Source organism: Callorhinus ursinus, unplaced genomic scaffold, assembly GCF_003265705.2.
Source record: "Callorhinus ursinus isolate GAN/ISIS: 27379988/994484 unplaced genomic scaffold, GSC_fseal_2.0 scaffold24, whole genome shotgun sequence".
NCBI classification, from domain to species: Eukaryota; Metazoa; Chordata; class Mammalia; order Carnivora; family Otariidae; genus Callorhinus; species Callorhinus ursinus.
The window spans coordinates 3,469,685-3,487,599 of record NW_027397086.1 but is presented as its reverse complement, the minus strand read 5'-3'; the positions used below and the strand labels follow the sequence as shown (position 1 = coordinate 3,487,599).

At 53.7% G+C, this 17,915-nt stretch overlaps 1 protein-coding gene across 3 annotated transcripts; it reads left to right on the top strand.

Moving 5' to 3' along the window:
* Positions 1–399: 399 nt before the first annotated feature.
* Positions 400–17,113, top strand: TBC1D13 (TBC1 domain family member 13). Of its 3 annotated transcripts, XM_025888042.2 has the most exons (12): positions 400–544; positions 1,539–1,612; positions 3,136–3,176; positions 3,774–3,835; positions 3,953–4,052; positions 4,869–4,951; positions 7,195–7,354; positions 11,396–11,606; positions 12,169–12,332; positions 13,236–13,396; positions 13,547–13,604; positions 14,464–17,113. In XM_025888042.2, exons 1-12 carry the CDS (start codon positions 522–524, stop codon positions 14,527–14,529), a joined length of 1,203 nt encoding a protein of 400 aa, XP_025743827.1. In that variant the 5' UTR covers positions 400–521; the 3' UTR covers positions 14,530–17,113. The 3 variants fall into 3 exon arrangements, with proteins under 3 accessions (XP_025743827.1, XP_073761744.1, XP_025743829.1); XM_073905643.1 differs by lacking the exon at positions 3,136–3,176 and having other exon boundaries at positions 432–544; XM_025888044.2 differs by lacking the exons at positions 400–544; positions 3,136–3,176; positions 3,774–3,835.
* The last annotated feature ends 802 nt before the right edge of the window (positions 17,114–17,915 follow it).

Below are 17,915 nucleotides of genomic sequence, written 5' to 3'. Positions count from 1 at the left end.
AGTGTGGGCACTGTTGTCTTAGGCGTCGAGGACTCAGCAGTGAAAACACCCGCCTGGAGGCCTGGATAGTTTAGCAGGGAAGGTCCACATTCCCGAAACAATGACGCCACAGTTCATGGCCGGCGAGGGCCGGGTAAGGAAGAGGACAGGGTGACAGGTATACGGCAAAGATGGAAACTGAGGCCCAGGGAAGCGCAAAGAATAGGCCTCCGGGCTCACGGTCCGCGCGTCCTTAACTTGGGAGGCGGGGCCCGTGGGCCGGATGGGGGCGGGGGCGGGGGCGAGGGCGGGGGCAGGGGCGTGCTCCCGACAACCCCGGGGCCCGACCGCGGCTGTGGGGGGAGGGGCGGCACGTGAACGGGGCGGGGCCGGGACAAGGGGGCGGTGCGGTGAGAGACGGAACGCGCGCATCCGCGTCTGCGTTTCCGGTCGGAGGCCTTTGCGGAGAGCCCCGCGTCCCTAGGGGGCGGCGGTGGCCGTGGAGGCGGCGGAGGCAGCGGGGGGATCCGGAAGTCAACACCATGTCGAGTCTGCACAAGAGCAGGTGAGGGCCGCGGGGGCCGACCCAGCCACACCAGTCCTCGTCAGGCCGCCCCGTCTGCCTTGCAGAGGGGGGCGCAGGTGCGGCCAGGAGTCGGGGACCCCCTCCTCCCGGTAGAGGGTCTCGGGCGCCCACTTTCCAACCTCATTGCCTGCGGGCCAGAGAGAGCACGGAGCGGAGGCACCTCTTCTGCTTCCCGGTGTCACCCTATCTCTCTCTCCCTCATCCTGGACCCCGGGTTTCCCTCTTCCCCTCGGGTCTTCCTCATCCAGGGCCTCGATGCCCTGTTCCCCAGCTCCCCATCCCCCACACCCCTCGTTTTTGTCTCCCCTGTTAATTCTCTGCCCCAGTACCCTCCCCTCCAAATGCTTCCCGTCCGCATGGCCCGTTTCTTACAAGGCAAGTTGGAGAACCTGGATTCTCCAGTCTCCCCTCCCTCAGGCCAAATCCCGCAGCACCGGCCAAATTTTGCTCACTCTTCAATTTTCCTCCACGACTTGTTCTTTAAACCTTTTGTCCTTGCCTGCGGGTGAGACCAGAGGTCTTCTAATGGTTATATTTTTGAGCCTGGAGAGCTGCGTGCCAATTACACAGGCCCGTTGTCTAGGGATCATGTTACTCCTGGTTCTTAGGGTTCCTTGAGTTCAGATAGTGGCCCTGTGGGCTGGGTCTGGCCAGCAGGAAGTGCTCAAGAAATGCTAGCTCACCAAGTATTAGAAATGTGTCTAATTTCATGATGTTCATTTGAGAACCTCTAGACAAGAATCTTTCTATTATGTTTCTGGGTTTGAAGAAGTGATCTGTAGTTCTGTCGTTTCCACAAAGATGCCTTTGGCCAGGACCTTGACTGAGCTTTGCTGTTTTTCTGTCCTGAAAGGGTGGGGGGAACAGGTTGAAGACTGGTGATAGGAGAGCTTTGGGCTTCAGGAGTGATCACGAAGTCTGTCACGGTGGGGTTTGGGTGTGCTTCACTTGGCCTCCCCATCCCGCCTTCTAGGATTGCAGATTTCCACGATGTCCTGAAGGAGCCCACCATCGCCTTGGAAAAGCTTCGGGAACTCAGTTTTAGCGGTAAGCGGCAGCTCTCCGGGTTCAGGGTTTCCCTAGAGCAACATTTTGTGTGGTTAGAATGGAGGGGAAGGTACCCAAGGCCACACCTGGTCAGTTCTGGGGGCCAGGCTGCCACCTGGGGCCTTCTCCAGATTCTGTGACTCTGGAACAACCCTTGACAACCCCTGACCGCCAAGGGCATGCCTGTGGGCCCTGGATGTTTCCTGGCGTTTAAGTGGTGCTTGCTGCTTGCTGCTTGCCGAGGGTAACTGGAGAGGGCTGAATGCAGGAGGCTGGGAGGCTGGAGCCACTGCAGTGTCTGCCTCACTCCTCAGCAAACTTCCTGTGTTGTAAAATTTTGGTTAGCTGCGGAGCGGTTCCTGGTTCTCTCCCAGGCTTGGATATCAAAGCTGACTCAGGCGATTGTGAACTTTTGTTAAGGCCTTGAGACCCTGACTCTAGGAGCTGGACTTCAGCAGTGTTTGACTTTGCCCTCCCCGGCCTGGTTACCCTTCCTGCACAGAGATTTTTGCTTATCTTTTAAAATACCCTAAGGTGTTCTGTGCAGGTTCTTGTTAACTGCTCGGTCCTTGTGACTTTGTCAGCAGGGAATTCTTGAGTTGCTCTTCTCCTCCCCGTACAGATTCTGAGGTGGGGGCACTAGCTCCTGATCACGGCATTCGGGGTCCTAGAGCAACAGCTGCTTTAGCGAGCTTCCTGACAGTATTGCAGGAGGAGTTTGTTTTTTTGTTCAGGAGTGGTATTTAGACCCCGAAGACCTTGAGGGGTCATGGGATGTGTATTTGAAGAATCTACCAGGCCTCGGGGGAGCCATTCCGGGGGAGTGGTTGAGTTTGGGCTGTAGAGTTAAGACAGACCTGTGTTTGACTCCTTGAGTGCTCTGTCATTACAGATGGGTTTCTTTATTTGAAAGATGAGGACAACGATGCTAATCTTTCCTATTTACTAGAGTTCCAATGAGGATTAAGTGAAGTAGTGTCCATAAGGCACAAAGCACTTTCCATTTATAGCTTAATTTATGTTCCACAAATATTTATGGTATGCCTTCTGTGTGCTGTGCCCCGTGCTAGGGACAGGGACTATAAGACACATATGGCTCTTGTCTTTCTGGGGCTTACTCAGTGGTTGAGGTTACAGATGTTAAATAAATACACAAACTATGCTAGACAGTCCCGATTGTGATGGACACTATGAAGGAGAAGTCCCGGAACCATTATCGTTCGTAACAAGAGATCTGACTTTGATTGGGAAGAGGTGGTGGCGGGTAAACGCTGCTCTGAGGAATGAGAAGGTGTTATCCTCAAAAGAACATTCCACACACACGGAGCTCTGGGCTGGAGGCAGGGGTCATAGGGAGAAATACACAGGATTAGCATCCAGTCCAGTCATCTTTCTGACAGAAAATGATCCTCGAGGAAGTACTTCTTGCCCACTCCATTCCCTGCCAACTGGCTCTGAGGTGGAGGACTGGGGGGTCTGGGGACTCTGGCCTGGGGCGTGACTCTTGCCTGCTGTGTCCACAGGCATCCCCTGTGAGGGCGGACTGCGGTGCCTCTGCTGGAAGGTGGGTGTGCCTGGGCTGGGGCGTCTGCTCTGCCGAGAGTCCTTGGGTTCCTGCATGGGCTGCCCCCACCCCGGCTCCTCCTTCTTGTTCTGCGCCTTTCCTTGCTTGTTCGAGGAAACTTTTCTGGGAAGTTGTGGGTTTTCTGTTCTTCTTGGCGTTCCCTCCAGGATCCCCTTGGGGATGGAACGCTTTGTAGTGCCAGTGAAGTCTTCTTCCTGGTCCATACAGTGCAGCAGAAGTGATGCTTAATGGCACCAAAAAAAAAGGCCATGCTCTACCCATGGCTCTTAGCTGAGGTGGGAGCCAAAGACCAGTGTCTGGGTTTCCAGCCTCTTTGAGCAGCAGGTTTGATTATCATTTGGAAGAGTCTGTGTGAAGAAAAGCAGTGGAAAGGGCTGGTTTGGGGTAAAGGAGGAGAGAGGCAATGGAGAGCAAAGGGGAGGCTACCCCCAGCCCACGCCTCCATTCGTGGGTTTCAGCCCATCTGGTTTTCTCTGGGCTTTATTAGACGTTTTCCTTGAGGCTGGTCAGCTTCCGTCTACTGTCTGGGGTTGAACTGGAGAGTCGCCAGAGCTTTGTTCCTCTCCCTCTGTGCAGATTCTGTTGAACTACCTCCCCTTGGAAAGAGCCTCATGGACCTCCATCCTGGCCAAGCAGAGGTGAGACCATGAGAAAGGGGGATGACAACAGGTCTCGCCTCCTGTTGTTACTTCTCTGGTCCAGGCTTCCTGGACGGGGCCTTTGGGATCATCCGTCTCTCCTCTTCTCTTCCACAGGGAGCTATATTCTCAGTTCCTGAGGGAAATGATTATCCAGCCTGGCATTGCCAAGGCCAACATGGGTGTGTCCAGGGAGGATGTAACCTTTGAGGACCATGTGAGTAAGGGTGGCAGCAGGGACTGAGGCTACAGAGTAGGGAGAGGTGCAGGCTTTGGAGCTGGCAGGTCCCCCCAACCCCAGAGGACAGGTGTAGCCAATGTGGGTCCCCTCCTTTCTGCATCAGGCTGCTCGGCCCATGAAGGCTGTTGTCTCTCCCTTCTGTTTCCCAGGCCCCGGACCCAGTGAGGAATGGAAGTCATAGCTTGGGCTCTGAGTGTGTGCGTAGCACTGAGCCTGGTCCTCCGTGTGGGCTCTGTCTCCTTTCCTCCTCACCTCCGTTCCCTGGGGAAGGTTTTGGTTTTATAGTTGAAGAAAGTCAGAGCAGGACAGGCATGAGAATAGACTATCTTCCCGTGGCCGGGAGGAAGCCTCATTCTCTCCTCAGATACGGAGCCCTTCCCCGTGTGCAGGAGGTGGGGAGATGGATGGACTCAGGCCCTTGCTCCGAGGATTAGGATCGGCGATTCAGAGCGTTGATGAATCAGATTCGAAGAGACCTAGTGGTACAGCGTGCATTCACTCAGCAAGCGTTGGGCAGCGCCTGGTGTAGGCAGTGTTGGAGAGCGGCAGCCGCAGATGGAAAGGACGCTCCCTGGCCAGCAGGGGTGTCGTCAGAGCAGACTGCAGGGCTCTCCTTGGAGTTGGGACGTGGCGTGGGAGGCTCCCCGCGTAGCTCACAGGCTGTCTCAGAGCCTCAGCGGGGCCTCTGGTGGGATTGTGGGTTCGGGGCCTCTGCTCAGGCCCCCAGACTGGGGTCTGCCCCCTGACGTCCTAGTCGGACCTGGGACAGAGCAGCTGATTCTCTCCCCGCAGCCGCTCAACCCCAGCCCTGACAGCCGGTGGAACACGTACTTCAAGGACAACGAGGTGCTGCTGCAGATTGACAAGGACGTCCGGTAAGCGGGGCCCTGGGGGTCAGGGGCTGGCCCATGGGACTGTCGGGGAGTTTCCCAGTCCTGTGGTTTCTGGCCCACGCCCACAGGTGGGTGTTGGAGGAACTGGTGGGTCATCCAGTAGGTGGGCCCAGGCCCTAGCGATGTTGGCCTGTGAGTGGGGCTGGCAAGTGAGGCGAGTGCCTGATGCTCTTTTCTCCCTGCTTCAGTGGCATTGGTGCCCTAGGCGGGTATGGGTTCATCTGACCGTTCCTGGAGCAGATACCGAGGCCCTACTATATGGCAGGCTCCGTGCCAAGCTCCGGGTTGAGCATGGAGTTGACAGACATGGTCCCTCTTAGGAGCTTAGAACCTGGTGGGGAGGACGGGAAGACAGTCGTTCAGCAAGACAGATCTTCCGAGTAACGAGCGTCTGTGGTAAATGCTCTGAGGGGAGAGTTCAGGGTGCTTTAAGACTTAGGGGGAAGCCGGGACGCCTGGGTGGCTCAGATGGTTAAGTGTCTACCTTCGGCTCAGGTCATGATCCCGGGGTCCTGGGATCGAGCCCCGCATCGGGCTCCCTGCTCAGCCGGGAGCCTGCTTCTCCCTCTCCCTCTCCCTCTGCCTGCCACTGTGCCTACTTGTGCTTTCTCTCTCTGTCTCTTTGTCAAATAAATAAATAAAATCTTAAACAAAAAAAAAAAAAGACTTTGGGGGAAGCCTTGGCTGAGGTCTCAGGAGTGCGAGGCCTTGGGGAAAGAGGGAGGGAAAGGTCGTGGTTGGGGGAGCTGCCTGCAGGAAGGCCGTGGTCAGCCCACGGAAGCACGTTCAAGGAGCAGTGTGAAGGCCAGTGTGCTTGAAGCCACACTAGAGGGAGGCAGGGGTTGGACCTTGGACTTGATCCCGAGGACATGGGGCAGTCGTGCAAAGGTTTTAAGCATAGGAGTGACAGGGTCAGATGTGTGTTTTTTGAAAAATTGTGAGCTACAGTGTGTATGTGGGTATGCTTTTCCACTTGGCAGAGAAATGTGGAAACACGCTTGTGCTGTCCTGTGGGGTTGGCGGGTCTGGCAGCAGGCGGGATCTCCCACAAGGCCGCGTGAGGAGCTGGAAGGGAGGCTTGTCTGCAGTGGGGCTGAGTGGTTGGAGCTAGGGTTCTGGAGTCTGTTTTCCTGGTTTCAGTTCCGCCTTCATCGGGTGTTAGCTGTGTCCCCAGGCCCTCGACACCCTGGGTGCTGCCCTGCCTCTGCTCATTTTGCCCAGGCCCATCTTCAGAAGGCCCCAGTGGACACCCAGCCCAGTGTGGCTCAGCCACGATGCAAAAGGGCTCGTTTCCTGCATTCTCAGGCTGGTGTTGGGGCAGCCTCTGTCCACAAGGCGTCTTAACATTTGGGAGTCAAGAACCACATCTTGAACCCGGTTCTAGAGAAACAGGTTCTGTCTCACGCTGGTAGCGATGGTAGCATGTTGCTCAGTGTTTCTGGAGGGCAAGTTTGCGATGTGCTGTGTGTAAGAAGTCTGGAAAATGTGCCTCCGCTGCCGTATGTACACGAGAAAAACTTGGTGCCCTAAACTCACACTGGTTATACCTCAGTTACACCTCAGACCGGAAACAAAACCAAACCAACTCAATCACATTCTAGAAACCGTCTCCCACCTTGATTTTTCCTCTCCTTCTGTCTTGGACATCTTCCTATGTCAGCTGTATATGCTGTCCTGTTGTACAGTATGCACTGTAGCCATTTCAAACCACACTACATTGAACACCCTGTGCATATTAGATAATTTTTTAAAGATTTTATTTATTTGGCGCCTGGGTGGCTCAGTCGTTAAGCGTCTGCCTTCGGCTCAGGTCATGGTCCCAGGATCCTGGGATCGAGCCCCACATCGGGCTCCCTGCTCCGCGGGGAGTCTGCTCCTCCCTCTGACCCTCTTCCCTCTCGTGCTCTCTGTCTCTCATTCTCTCTCTCAAATAAATAAGATCTTTAAAAAAAAAAAAAATTTATATGTGTATCTATTTGCAGATAACACATAAGAATATGGGTATATTTTTGCGTGTGTGTGTGTGTGTATGTGTGTGTATACATATATAACAAGTGTATTGCTCTTTAAAAAACTAAACTTTTAAAAATAAAATGTTATTTTTTAAAAAACACAGAAAAACATGCCTCTTGGGATACTGGAGCACGCCCCGCAGTAGGGTGCTGATGGAACGCCCCAGACCCCCACCCTGAGTAACAGGACTCTCCCCTCTTCCCTCTTGACAGGAGGTTGTGCCCAGACATATCTTTCTTCCAGAGAGCCACCGAGTACCCCTGCCTCCTTATCCTGGACCCCCAGAATGAGTTCGAGACCCTTCGAAAGCGGGTGGAACAGACAACACTGAAATCCCAGACAGTGGCCCGGAACCGGAGTGGAGTCACAAATGTGAGAGCCAACCCGGGGGCCCCAGGGACTCCCTGCAACAGCCTTTTCCTCCAGGCTTCCCATGGAGCCCTGGCCACTGGCCGTCGGGCCTGTGACCGCCTGCCCTGGCAGCTACCCAGAGCGACTTTGGGTAACATGGTTCTGCTGGGTCCCCGCCTCTGGGACTCTTTCTTCAAGTCAGGTGTCAAAAGCTGGGTGTAAGGGGTGCTGGGGGAGGGCCCTGCTGTGCGGTGAAGGAGCAGCGGAGGAGATGGCTCTTGAAAAAGTAATTACACGTTGATGGGAAAGTGGTGGGAGCAGTGATGGTGGTGGGGAGCTGATCGGGCCTGGGTGTCCAGGAAGACTTCCCTGAGGAGGTGACATTTAAGCTGAGTGTCCAAGAACTAGGAGGAAAGCTCATTCCAGGCGGAGAGGAGGGTATAGTGGAGGCTTCAGGCACGAGAGAGCATGGAATAGTGGGGTCCGGCCTGGCTAGAGGCAGGCCCCTGGAGGATGCTGGCAAGATCAGTGGTGGTGAGGCTGCCTGGGGCCTTTGTTCTGAGGGCTGGGGAGCTTTGCAGCACTCCAGGCAGGCCAGTAACACGATTCGAGTCTGCCTTTGTAACAGTTGCCGTGGTCCCTGTGGGGCTATTGATCGGGGAGTAGAATGGCGGTTGGGAGGCAGCTGCCTTGTCCAGGCAAAGGCTGGTGAGGGCCAGGGTAGAATGGGAGGTGGGGGGGCGGGTAGAGCTGAGAGACTTAGGAGCTAGAATTTTTTTTTTTTTAAGATTTTATTTTTTTAAGGAATCTCTACACCCAGCGTGGTACTCACATTTACAACCCTGAGATCAAGAATCACATGCTCTGCTGACTGAGCCAGGCAGGTGCCCCAGGAGCTAGAACTGATAGGACCTGTGCTGGCCAAGTCATGCTGAGCAGCTGAATCCCATTCTTCTAGCAGATTCCGTAACTCTGAGAAGCTGCCTGTAGCCAGATGAAGCATACTATCTTATTCCTTAATTTACACCTATGCTTTGGTACGTGGAACTCCCAGCTTGTTCCTCAAAACTTTCCATTGTCCTCCAACAGTGGAAAAATTCTTCTCTGTAATCTCTACAAGCTAGTGATAGATAATATCGCAGAAGCTTTTGTCCCCCCAAGTAGAATGAGTGATCAAGTCTCTGTGTCTCTAGGAGAGCAGCCATTTTCTGCTATAGGGGTGACAAGGGCAGTTATAGCTGATCCCAGGGTCCCCCGTGCCTAGGACAGAGTTTCGTGGGCCGGAGGGCGCAGAACGCATGGTTTTGTGGGCACCTCTTTTACTGCTGATATCCTGGCTACAGGGCAAGGTGGAGACCTAACTTCATGCATTTCACTATAGTAATTGGAGTCTGAGGGCCAAGCTCTTAGCCACTTTAGGTTTCGATCTGGTCCTGGTGGCAGAGAACCTGACCAGAGGCTTCATTCCTGGACCTCGGGGCCTGTGGTTGGACAGTTCAAGTTGACCACCCATCTGACTTTGGGGCAGTAATACCGGCTCACCTTCCTGGGCCTCCCATCTGCTCTTCTATAAATTGGGCATAATCATTTCTATCCTGGCCTTTGAATTGCCAAGAGGATGAAATGAGGCCATGGCTGTACAGATTTTTGGAAGGCTGGAAAGCACTTCTCTGAGGTCTTGGCCTCAGGCTCTGGAGTCAGTCAGTCTGAGTTCGAGTCCTAGTGCCACCATGTGATGCGAGCCTTGATGAGAGACCTAACGTTCTTTTTTTTTTTTTTTTTTTTTTTTTTTAAGATTTTGCTTATTTATTTGAGAGAGGGAGAGGGAGAGAGAAAGAGAGCACGAGCAGGGGGAGGGGCAGAGGGAGAGGGAGCAGCAGACTTTCAGGACCCTGAGGTGATGACCTGAGCCAAAGTCAGATGCTTCACCGACTGAGCCACCCAGGCGCCCCGAGTGACCTAACATTTCTGAGCCTCAGTTTCCTCGTCCTGAAAATAATGCTGAGCAGATATTGTAGATTATACAGAGGATTTAATGGCGGAATTCTTGTAGAGCACCGTCTTGCACTTAGAAAGCTCTCAGTAAATGTTGGTGATGTGTGTGTGAGTACATGTGTACACACGTGTATATGATGGGAGACGGACTTTGTCCTCAGGACCCTGTGTTCTAGGGTGGCAGCGTACGCTGTGCCTGCCTGCGTTGGCCTGTAGCTCTCTCGCGCTGGGAACCCCAGGCACCTGAATCTTTGCAGAGCCCCTGAGGCTTCTGCTGGCACCCCTGCTGGAGACCTCGGCTCTGGTGCATGAAGATCCGCCCTGTAGCAGGGATCCTCTTATATTTATCTCCCAACTTTTTTTTTTTTTTTTTTTAAGATTTATTTGAGAGAGAGAGAGAGTGAGAGACAGTATGTGCATGCATTCAGGGGAGGTACAGAGGAAGAGGAAGAGAATCTCAAGCAGACTCCCTGCTTAGCACGGAGCCTGATGTGGGGCTGGATCCCACAACCTGAGATCATGACCTGAGCTAAAACCAAGAATTGGATGCTTAACTGACTGAGCCACCCAGGCTCCCCCCACCAACTTTTTCTTAATGAAAAATCTGAGGAGTGCCTGACTGGCTCAGTTGGTAGAGCAGGTGACTCTTGATCTCAGGGTTGTGAATTCGAGCCCCTCACTGGGTGTAGAGATGACTTAAATAAATAAAACTTAAAAAAAAAAAAAAGAGAATCTGAAACTTCCAGAAAAGTTGAAAGAAGAGTACAATGCCCAACTATATACTTCCCACCTAAATTCAACAGTTGTTAACTTTTTGCCGAATTTGTGGGTGTATTCTGTATAGATAAAGTTGCACATGCCCTGACCCTCACCCCCAGGTATTTCAGCAGGCATCTCCTGGGAATGAGGACATCCTCCTCACCACCACCACATCTATGAAGATGAACAGTAATTCCATACTAACACCCAATATCCAGTCCATGATCAGAGGGTCCTCCGTGGTGCTGAGAATATTTTTGTTGTTTGACTTCCCAACCAGGACCCAGTCAAGGTGTATGTGTTGCATTGGGACGTTATGTTTCTGTAGTCTTCTGATCTGGAGGCAGCCTCCACTCTCCCCCCAACCATAGCATTTGACTTTGTGAAGAGTCTGGGCCAGTTGTCTGTTTTTGACATATTTAAAGGTTTGTTCTTGGTTTTTTTGTTTTTTGTTTTTGTTTTTGATTTATTTATTTCAGAGAGAGAGAGAGAGAGAGCACAAGCACGTCACGTGAGCAAGTCGGGGGAGGGGCAGAAGGAGAAGGAGACAAGCAGACTCCCCGCTGTGCAGGGAGTCTGACCCACAGCCGATGCAGGGCTTGACTCCAGGACCCCGAGATCATGACCTGAGCCGAACTCCAGAGTTGTGTGGTTAACCAACTGAGCCCCCAGGTGCCCCTATTTAAAGGTTTTTTAAAAAAGGAAAGTATGGGGCCCCTGGGGGGCTTAGTCAGTTAAGCATCTGCCTTTGGCTCAGGTCATGATCTCAGGGTCCTGGGATCGAGTCCTGCATCAGGCTCTCTGTTCAGCGGTGAGTCTGCTTCTCCCTCTGCCTCTGTGATCCCTCTCCCTCTGTGGTTGCTTTCGTTCTCTCTCAAATAAATAAATAAAATTAAAATAAATAAAGTATAACTTACGTGCAGTAGAATGCACAGATCTAAAGTATACAACTGGATGAACTTTTTCTTAGTATATACCTTGTAACTGCCAACCCAATCAAGACACTGAACATTTCCATCATCCAGAATGTTCCTTAATGTCCCTTCCTAGTCAGTACGCCCTCACCTCAGAGGTAAGCATTGTTGTAGCTTTTATCACCATAAATTAGACTTCAGTCCAACTGTCTTGTGGAATATCCCACATTCTGGATTTGTCTGCTCACTTCTCCTCATGGTATTGGACACGTTCCGCTTTGCTATGTATTCCCCATAAGCTGGAAGTTGAGTCTAGGCTGAATGGCAAAACATTTCTAGTGAGAACACATTATCTGTCATGCCACCCACCTTACGGGCTCCTCTCCTCCTGCAGATGAGCTCCCCACACAAGAACTCTGCGCCGTCATCCCTGAATGAGTATGAGGTGCTGCCCAACGGCTGCGAGGCCCACTGGGAGGTGGTGGAGCGCATCCTGTTCATCTACGCCAAGCTCAACCCTGGCATCGCTTACGTGCAGGGCATGAATGAGATCGTGGGGCCCCTCTATTATACCTTCGCCACCGACCCCAACAGCGAGTGGAAGGGTAAAAGGGCTCTTGGCTGCCCACATCCCTCACGTGGCTCCCTAGACAAATGGACCAAGGAAAGCCAGGATAATGGGCCTTATCAGGCTATGCAACTCACTTCCCTTCTCTGGGCCTCCATCTCCCCTCCATCAGATGTGAGGAGTTGACCTGGATGGTCTCTTGAGATCCTTTGCAGCTCAGGCTTTCTAGAATGTTGGAAGCTTACTGATTTCAGTATTTATAGCTGAAATTCTGGTAGAGGAGATGAGATGTACATATAGGAAGCTGAATGATTGACAAGGAGTTAAATAATGATTGGAAAGATGTCATCAGAAGAGCGTGTGATAGTTGCTAAGCGAAAGTGCAGTGTTGCCAGAAGACATGAGAAGACATGATGTCCTTAGTGTGGGGATGGAACATGGTCAAGGAGAGAGGAGGGCCTGAGCCTAATCAGAAGGGTGGGTGGCCTAGAGAGGCTCAGAGGTAAAGAGGGAAGCTATCACGTACATGGGAGATGGGGTGGGACTCGGGCGAGCATCAGTTCCCTTGCAACTGCCTTCCCCCTGCCCCTGTCGCCCAGAGCACGCCGAGGCAGACACCTTTTTCTGCTTCACCAACCTCATGGCTGAGATCCGGGACAACTTCATCAAGAGCCTGGACGACTCACAATGTGGTATCACTTACAAGATGGAAAAGGTGTACTCCACCTTGAAGGACAAGGACATGGAACTCTACCTGAAACTGGTGAGGAGCACCAGGACCCCTGGGCCAAGGCAGACAGCCAGGGGCACAGGCAGGGGGCCTCTGGAGCACCCCAGGCCAGGGCAAGGTCTGGCATGAGGCTGGGGATGGAAAGTGGCCGCTCCCGCTGGGGAGTGCTGGCCTGAGCTCTGTGGTACGGCTGGGAGACTGAGGCAGCCGTTGATGTGGGAGCTTAGCAGGCTGGGTGTGAAGAGGAAGTTGCTAGGGTGCCCGTCGTGTGCCAGGCACGGCGCAGGGCATTTACCATATGCTGAATGACTTGAGCCTGGTAGTAGTCCTCTTGAGAAAAAAGTACGAACGTCATTTCTGAAAAATGAAAAATAATCTAAAAAGTTATTGGAGTGGCATTTCCTGTTTATTTCGGAAAATAGTTTTGTGAAGAGAAACTATAACAAAAATCGTTTGAACAAAAAAATACATATAAACAGGTCTTTTTAAACAGATACAGAATTATGCTTTTGCTCTTTTGTCAGTTTTTCAGTTAACGTTCACTGGGGCTGACCAGAGGGCTCATCTCTCTGGGGAATGACGGCCCTGTAAGGCTGTGGTGTGGAGGAAATAAATGATCTATTTCACATGCTAAGCACAAGGCCAGGCTTATTAGTAAGTGCCCGATAATGCGTCTGTCTGCCCCTAAATCCAAGGTTATAATCCGTACCCTATTTTAAAAGAATTAGAGCCATCGTTTGTAAATCTAGAGAGCTTACATAAAAGCTTGGATTTCTGGCTTCTCTTGCAAAATTGGAAGAGCTGGCGGCACTGGCTGGCGGCTGCCCCTCAGCCGGCCCCAGTGCTATCGCCCACTCAGCGTGCCCGGCTGGTGTGATGGGCCGCGTGGCCCTGCGTGGCAGCCGAGCACCCCACCCCACACCTCTGTCTCCCCAGCAAGAGCAGAACATCAAGCCCCAGTTCTTCGCCTTCCGCTGGCTGACGCTGCTGCTGTCCCAGGAGTTCTTGCTGCCCGACGTCATCCGTATCTGGGATTCCCTCTTCGCCGATGACAACCGTTTCGACTTCCTCCTCCTGGTCTGCTGCGCCATGCTCATGTGAGTGTGACGGCCAGCAGAGGGGTGGGTGGGGGCTGCCCTCATGAGGAGTGAGCCACTGCAGGTGGGGAGGAGGGAGCGGGAAGGGGCCCGCTGGGCCTGCAATCTGCGGCCCAGGGTTCCAGCACCTTCGCTGCTTGTTTTCCTCAGACTGATCCGGGAGCAGTTGCTGGAAGGGGACTTTACCATAAACATGCGGCTCCTGCAGGTAATGGGGTTTGGAGCGGCGAGCTCCATCTTTAGCCATGAGGCACATACTTACCGAGCAGCCACCCACGCCAGCTGCTGTGACAGGCTGGGGTTAGCAACCCTGAGACATAAGCGTGCAGACGCCTGAGGCGGATCTGGTTTGGATCTGGGTTTGAATCCCACTTCTGCCACTTGAGTGTGGTGTCGCCTTGAGTGACCGACTCGGCGTCTCTGGACCAGACGCTCTACAGGAGTTCATTGTAGCTGGGACATAGCGGCGCCTGGTCCATCGTAGCGCTTGGTGGTGCAAGGGCTCTGACTTCGGGGAGGATAGGAGGCATAATGGTTGAGAAGTGGGAGCAGAAGCAGACAGCTCTGGGTCCACGTCTTTGTGCCACTGTGCTAATCGCCTGACCCAGGCCAAGTGACAACCTCTCTAGGCCTTGCTTTCTTCAGTGCCTGGCCTGGGGTTGGTTTTCAGCAATCGGATTGACCAGGTCTGTAAAAGAGGCCTAGTCACAGTCTCTTTCTCCTCAGACCGATGAGGTGACCCGGTGAACTAGTGCATGAGCAATGTCTGGCCCACTCCCAGGCGCGTTATGAATGGCACGTGGGTTTGAGGGCAGGAGAGAGATGCGGGGGAGGGTGGGCCTAGTCCTGAGGAAGGGGCTCTGATACTCTCTGGTGCTGGTTGGGTTGGGTCAGCTAGGGCTGCAGTGGTTTGGGCAGAATGGGGTATCTGGTAGCCTGTGGTCCCTGTTCCTGAGGCCCAGGGCCCAGCATGGTGACAGGGCCCAGTGGGAAGGGCGTTGGTGTGGCAGAGGTGGTGAAGGGTGAGCTGACTTCAAAGGCATATTGCTGACTTTTCCCATATCTAGGATTACCCCATCACAGATGTCTGCCAGATCCTACAGAAAGCCAAGGAACTCCAAGACTCAAAGTAGCCTGCTGGCAAGAGGCCCAGTTTGGGAGAGAAGACACGACCCCTGTGCCCTGGCTTCTGGGACACACAGGAGCCTCTGGGATCCCAGCCAGCCCGAGGGGAAGCTGCAGGACCGGCCCACTCCAGGCCGCCTCATCTGGCTCCCTCACCCTAGGCCGCTCCCGCTGGGGGCACACTGTGCCATGCTCCTTTCTAACCACCCAGCCCTGGCTCCCTCCCTGCTCTTCGACCCGGAGGCCTTTTGCCCAGGCTGCCGAGCAAGGCTGGAGCTCATGAGGTAGTTTCTTGGGGCTGGGGCACACTGGGGGCACTGGGGGCCGGCAGGGGTCCTTCCCTGCCTCTGCTGCTCCCTTCCCCCTCTCCTGCTCGGGTCTTCTGGGCTCTGGTTGCAGGAGGTACTTGGCGAATGAGCCAGTACCACTTCTTCTGGGGCTTGGTGCTTAGGCTTCTCTAAGGTGGGGAAGGTGACACTGTGAAGGAGCTGAGAAGCTGCCAGGCCCGGGTCACACCCTCTGTCCCTCTCCCACTGAGTGAGTTTCCGTCTGTAGTCATGGGTGGGTGTGTCTGTGTGTCCTCATCCACCAGGTATCTGCTGCTCCTGCGTGGGTGTTGGGCAGTGTGTGTGTGAGGGGCTGGGCTATCTGTGCTCCTTCGAGGTCTGTCTTCTCTGTCCTCGTACCCTCACAGAGTGTGTGTGACTGTCTCGCTCTGTCTGCCCCTCTTTCCATTGCCCTCTGCCCTTTTTTCTTGGGGTGCCTTATCCCCAGCCTCTTCCCCCTCCTGCTCCCCTCCATTGCATGAACCCCAGAGACAGAATGAGGAGTCTGGCGAAGTCCCTGGGGGTCAACTTTGGCCTGTTCCTATCCCCAGCCCTAGGTCCCTGGGTCCCACAGACCGGGAGGGAGGCCGTAGTGTCTCACTGGAGGGCCCTGAATCTGCTCCCGACAGAAATCTTGGGAACCAAAAGCTGCTGAGAAATGGTGGCCCACAAGGCTTTGGGCCCCTTACCCTCCTTTCTGCCCAGGGTTGGAAGAAGGAGACGAGGGAGAGCTGAGTCTTCCAGAGATGCCCCCTAAAGGCCCTTGTTTCCCGAAGGAAAAGGGCACGAAAGTGGTACTGTGCCAGGGGTTGGGATCCAAGTGCTTCAGAAGAGCAGTCCTTCCCATGGCTTCCAGGTTCCGGCCCAGGGCGGTGAGTCCCATGAAGGGCAGGTGGGGCCAACGGGAGCCTCCCTGGGCCAGGGGTAGCTGAGCTTAACAGCCTGGATCCTTTCCGTGCGAGGAAAGGCGTGTCTCCCCCAAGCAGGGTGAAGGAGCTCCTGGCCCTTCCCTGGTCACCTGCTTGAGCTCGTCCCAGGATTTGGGGCAGGGGCACTCTGGGCGGAAGCAGCTGGCTTCTCTTGCCACTGGGCTGTGCAAGGAGTGGGCTTATTTTGACCAAGCCCCTCCTCCTCTCGTGAGGAGGCAGGTGGTTTGGGTCTGGAAGGCTGGGCGGTGTAGCAGGGGGTCCTCAGCCTGTCCTCGGACTGGCCGGCGGTGGCGCTCTTGTCCTCACCGCCTTCCCGAGTCAGGCACCCAGGACCTCGGGCCAGGAAGGGCTGTCCGCCAGTGGCTCCTATCCCAGGCTGTACCTTGGATGCTGCTGGGATGTTATGCACATGCCTTTTTGCCTCCTCGTCTCCCAACACACAGTATTTGGGAGATTGTTTACTCTTTATTCAGACCCCTGGTTATTTATTGCAGACTGGCTAATGCTTGACTTGGAGGTGAAGGGTGGGGCCAGGAGGGCAAAAAGCAGTTGGAGACAGTCTTCCTGACTTTGCAAGGTCAGAGTCCGCACCCTCTCCCCCTGCCTCTGGCACCTTCCTGACTTTCCAGCAGTTCCTGGCTGGGAGGGCTGTGAGCTCCGTCCTGGAATTGAGGGTAAGGGATGGGGGGAGGGCTGCTGTTGAGAGGGCTGGTGTCGTCTCTGGACCACAAGACCCCAGCATGGCGCAGAGACACACTTCCCAACAGCCTGGCTCGGCCTCTTCCCAGAACTTGTCAGCTGGTGGTTCATTCCCAACTTTGACCCCTTCACAGCCTGAGGCTTGGGCCCCAGCCTGGGCCCCAGCAGACTCTGCCCAGGACACCTGATGCATTCCCTCTTGCCTGTCCCCCCTGCCTTCCCTCCTGGGGCCATACTACTTGAATCACTGCGTCTGATTCGCCTCAGTGGTAGGCTTAGGTCCAGTGCTCTCTCCTTGACTTTGGGACGAGGGGGACGAGGGTCAAGAGCACAGGGACCGTGTGCAGATTAGGCTGCACTCCCCAGTGGGATACTGCCTGGGGAAAGGGCAGGCCCTTGGTGATTCCCCCTTCCCAGACTCTCCAGAGAGGTGCCCTGAGAGCCAGAGTGCCTGAGGCTTCCCCATTGGGAAGCTGCCTCCAGGACTTTGGACACTTAGAGATTGGGCTATATGAACTCAGCAGGTCTCACTCTGGGGTCAGAATGTGAGTCTGCTTTTGTTCTTTTCATCAGTTTTATTCCTTGAATCAATGCTGTTGATGACAAGTTGTCTTTAATAAATCATGTGTTCTTTGCAATGGGCATTGGTGCTGTGATGGGCTGAAACCTTTGAGACCTCAGAGAAGGAAAAGCCTGAGCAGGGGTGGAGTCAGGAGACTCAGAGTGGGCAAAGAAAAAGGCTGGGAAATTCTTGTTGGAAGAGTCCATTCAAGTCTTCTCGTTCAACCACAGCGATTTGCAGCTGGAGGCCAAGGGCCAGTGGGCTAGGGAAGGAGGTACTATGCCACTTGATTACACAGCAAGTTATTTTTGAGATTGACAAAACTTCCAAATAAAATCCATACTACCCACAGTCTAGAGAAAATCACTGAGAATATGTTAAGTCTTCGCTACATCGTTGTCATTTTCTTGATACACTTTTGTGTACTGTCTCCCCCCTCAGGTTAGGTGGTAAGCAAGTTGCTGTATGATGTTAAAAATATATTTACGGGCTATATAGTATTCTCATATGCTAAAAATGTCTTGAATCCAGCCCCTATCTTGGAATAGTTTGCTTATTTCAGCCTCTGTTACAAGTAATACCATGGGGAAGCTTTCGTGTTTAAAATCCTTGCATTTCCGATTCATTTCCCCAGCTCAGTCCTCTAAGTAGGTTGAAAGGTATGAACCTTTTTTTTTAATTAAATGATTTTATTTATTTATTTGACAGAGAGAGACACAGCAAGAGAGGGAACACAAGCAGGGGGAGTGGGAGAGGGAGAAGCAGGCTTCCCGCGGAGCAGGGAGCCCCGATGCGGGGCTCGATCCCAGGACCCTGGGATCACGACCTGAGCCACCCAGGCGCCCCATGAACCTTTAATACAATGTATACTGCCAAAC

What these genes read in the sequence shown, in the direction of transcription:
- TBC1D13 (XM_025888042.2), top strand. Translation starts at nt 522, where the DNA reads ATGTCGAGTCTGCACAAGAGCAG. An exon ending in TGCGGTGCCTCTGCTGGAAG is followed by an intron (nt 3,177 to 3,773) that starts GTGGGTGTGCCT and finishes CCCTCTGTGCAG; the next exon opens with ATTCTGTTGAACTACCTCCC. An exon ending in TGGAACTCTACCTGAAACTG is followed by an intron (nt 12,333 to 13,235) that starts GTGAGGAGCACC and finishes CTGTCTCCCCAG; the next exon opens with CAAGAGCAGAACATCAAGCC.